The sequence below is a fragment of the Montipora foliosa genome, chromosome 4, assembly GCF_036669935.1.
Source record: "Montipora foliosa isolate CH-2021 chromosome 4, ASM3666993v2, whole genome shotgun sequence".
Taxonomy (NCBI): domain Eukaryota; kingdom Metazoa; phylum Cnidaria; class Anthozoa; order Scleractinia; family Acroporidae; genus Montipora; species Montipora foliosa.
This window is the reverse complement of record NC_090872.1, coordinates 35,930,345-35,932,621: the sequence shown is the minus strand read 5'-3', so window position 1 is coordinate 35,932,621 and position 2,277 is coordinate 35,930,345. Positions and strand designations below refer to the sequence as shown.

General features: G+C 39.6%; 1 protein-coding gene across 1 annotated transcript in view; it reads left to right on the top strand.

Moving 5' to 3' along the window:
• Positions 1–238: 238 nt before the first annotated feature.
• The window catches only part of LOC137999210 (uncharacterized), a 6,086-nt gene continuing 4,047 nt past the window's right edge, over positions 239–2,277 (top strand). The window contains exon 1 of the mRNA XM_068845058.1: positions 239–402. Within this exon, the coding sequence (XP_068701159.1) occupies positions 264–402 (139 nt within the window). The 5' untranslated portion in view covers positions 239–263. The remainder of the gene's footprint in view (positions 403–2,277) is intronic.

The following is a 2,277-nucleotide window of genomic DNA, read 5'->3' as shown; positions in this document are numbered from 1 at the left end:
TTCAATCCGATCTTTGCCTATAATTACTGAATTTAGAGACCCAATGAACTGCGTTTTCGTTAACAACATAGCTTCACATTTTGTCGAGTGAGAGGATAAGTTATTTTCCGAACACCAGTTGTGTAATTCTAATAGAGCATGGTTCAAAAAAGTTAAATAGCGCAAGTAAAAAGTGACAATGTCGTTTTAAAATGAGGCTTACTTGCATTACCTTTCAATTTTATTGTTCTCCAGATTATACCTCGAGCTCTGATTATAATGTCATGACCACTCCAAAAGTGACAAATTTCAAGAAAGTGCAAAATTTGTGTACCGGGAAACTTTCTGATCCACTCTGGATGATAGCAGCGCTGGTGGGATGGACAGTCGTTGTTGTATTTTTATGGCTGTTACTCAGGAAAGGTTGACTCATCATGTCCTTAGCCGTACTTTGTGTGTTAAGAACTAAACACTTGTTATTCTAAGTTATGTTTGTTGGTCGGTTCTGTGCGTCCTGTAGGTAATTCAGTGTGAATTATTTGTGTTGACGTCAAGTATTTAAAGTTCATGTAGTCATATTCAGACAGATTGTCTCAACGCAGTTTGAGTAGCTACACTAAGAGCAGTCATTGAGCTCATCCACAGTGCAGTTTCCCTCATGGTTTCCCAGTCCGAGCTCCGAAACGAGTTTAAGTGTCGCAGCCTGCCGAGGTTACGTTTTTTGTTGGCCCGCTTTGGCAATATGCCGTTATTCTTTTCCATTCTAGTTTTAATCGGTTTTCAATTCACTTTTCGCTTTCGCCCTTCATCCCCCACCGCTGTCATTAATCAATAAAGCGTGTTCAAAACTCGGAAGGCCAGAGTCTTTTGGCCCCTTTTGCGGACGTTACATTGTGTAGCCAGATTAGTCTTCTTGCAAACGAAGATGGGGAAAAATTTAAAAAGCTTGTCAGAGTAAGGCGGTCCCTTTCGAATCTTTGTGCTCAGACCTTTGAGAGATATAAATTGTAGTGTGTTTTCTTTTCTTTTTTTATTTTTATTTGATTTAATGGACCAGGGAGAAGTCTACCCGAGATTCTACAAGACCGCAAAGCAGCTGGCTTGGTCCAATACTTGAAATTGACCTCTTCTAACGTTTTTCTGGACTTGACAAATCTCAGTCGCATTTCTTGCCACATTAAGAACGCCGCGGCAATGTATGAATAATTGAAGCATGGTTTTCACTACTGAGCGACGCAAGCACATGCGGAAGCATAAGCAGTTTATGCTAGTGAAAATGAACGACGACATAAGCATCAAAATCAATCACAGTAACCGCCATTTTGTTCAAATGCTCCCTGCTGATTTCTACCGGAAGTTGCTGTGCATCATGGGTTGAAAATTCAGGGTAACTAGCTCCAATCCCCTTGCTTAAAATCCACGCGGGGATAAAATGTTGCCTATTTGCTTACAATGTTCCCACAGACGAATTTTAACCGCGAATTTCGCTTTTGATGGAGTTCTGGGTTTCTCTGTGGGCTTTATGATAATTGCACGAGATAAAAAGAGCCATGGCATACCCTAGCTTGAAGCTAAGCCGTATAAATCACCTTCTGTCTACACAAATTCATTCGTAGTTACGGTTTGGTTGAACCGAAAAATTTTGCTGAGCCTCAATATAACCCATCAAATATTTCCCTTGTCTGTGAGTGCATTTAATTAACAGGAGAACGCTTAATAAAGTTGCTGAAATAAAGAAGTAAGCGAAATCTGGTATATCTATCCGAGTTTACGACTAATGTACTAAATATTAACTGGCAAACATTTCTTCAATTGCCGGCGTCAAAATTGTTTCTGTTCTTGCTAAAAACGTTAGGTCGAGTTCCACTGCAAGTAAGTCCTGTCATAGCAGACTAGATACAGTGCAAAATCGTTCATTATGCTGTGAAAGAGAACTCTAAATTTCATACTAATAGCAACAAAAAAAGATAAAAGTTAAAAGTCAAGTCCTCAGGGCCTAAAAGTTAAAAGATCAGATCCACGAGTATCCCACGAGATGTTCACCCTGAAAGTAAACACAAAGCAAGCCACAACAGCCGGGCGCGTTTATTATTGAACACCAAACAGAAAAATCAGCTGTCCTTCGGAAAAAAGTTGTAATTACTTTTCCCTCAGTCTTAGGATTAGAACTTGATGAAAGAAAAATGACTCTGGATACTTCCGAACCACCAGAAATGTTTTACAAAAGGAAAAATGAATCTCGAGTAAACTCGGCGTGGTAGAACATTTTGAAAACTTCAACCCTGCAGGTTCCAGTTT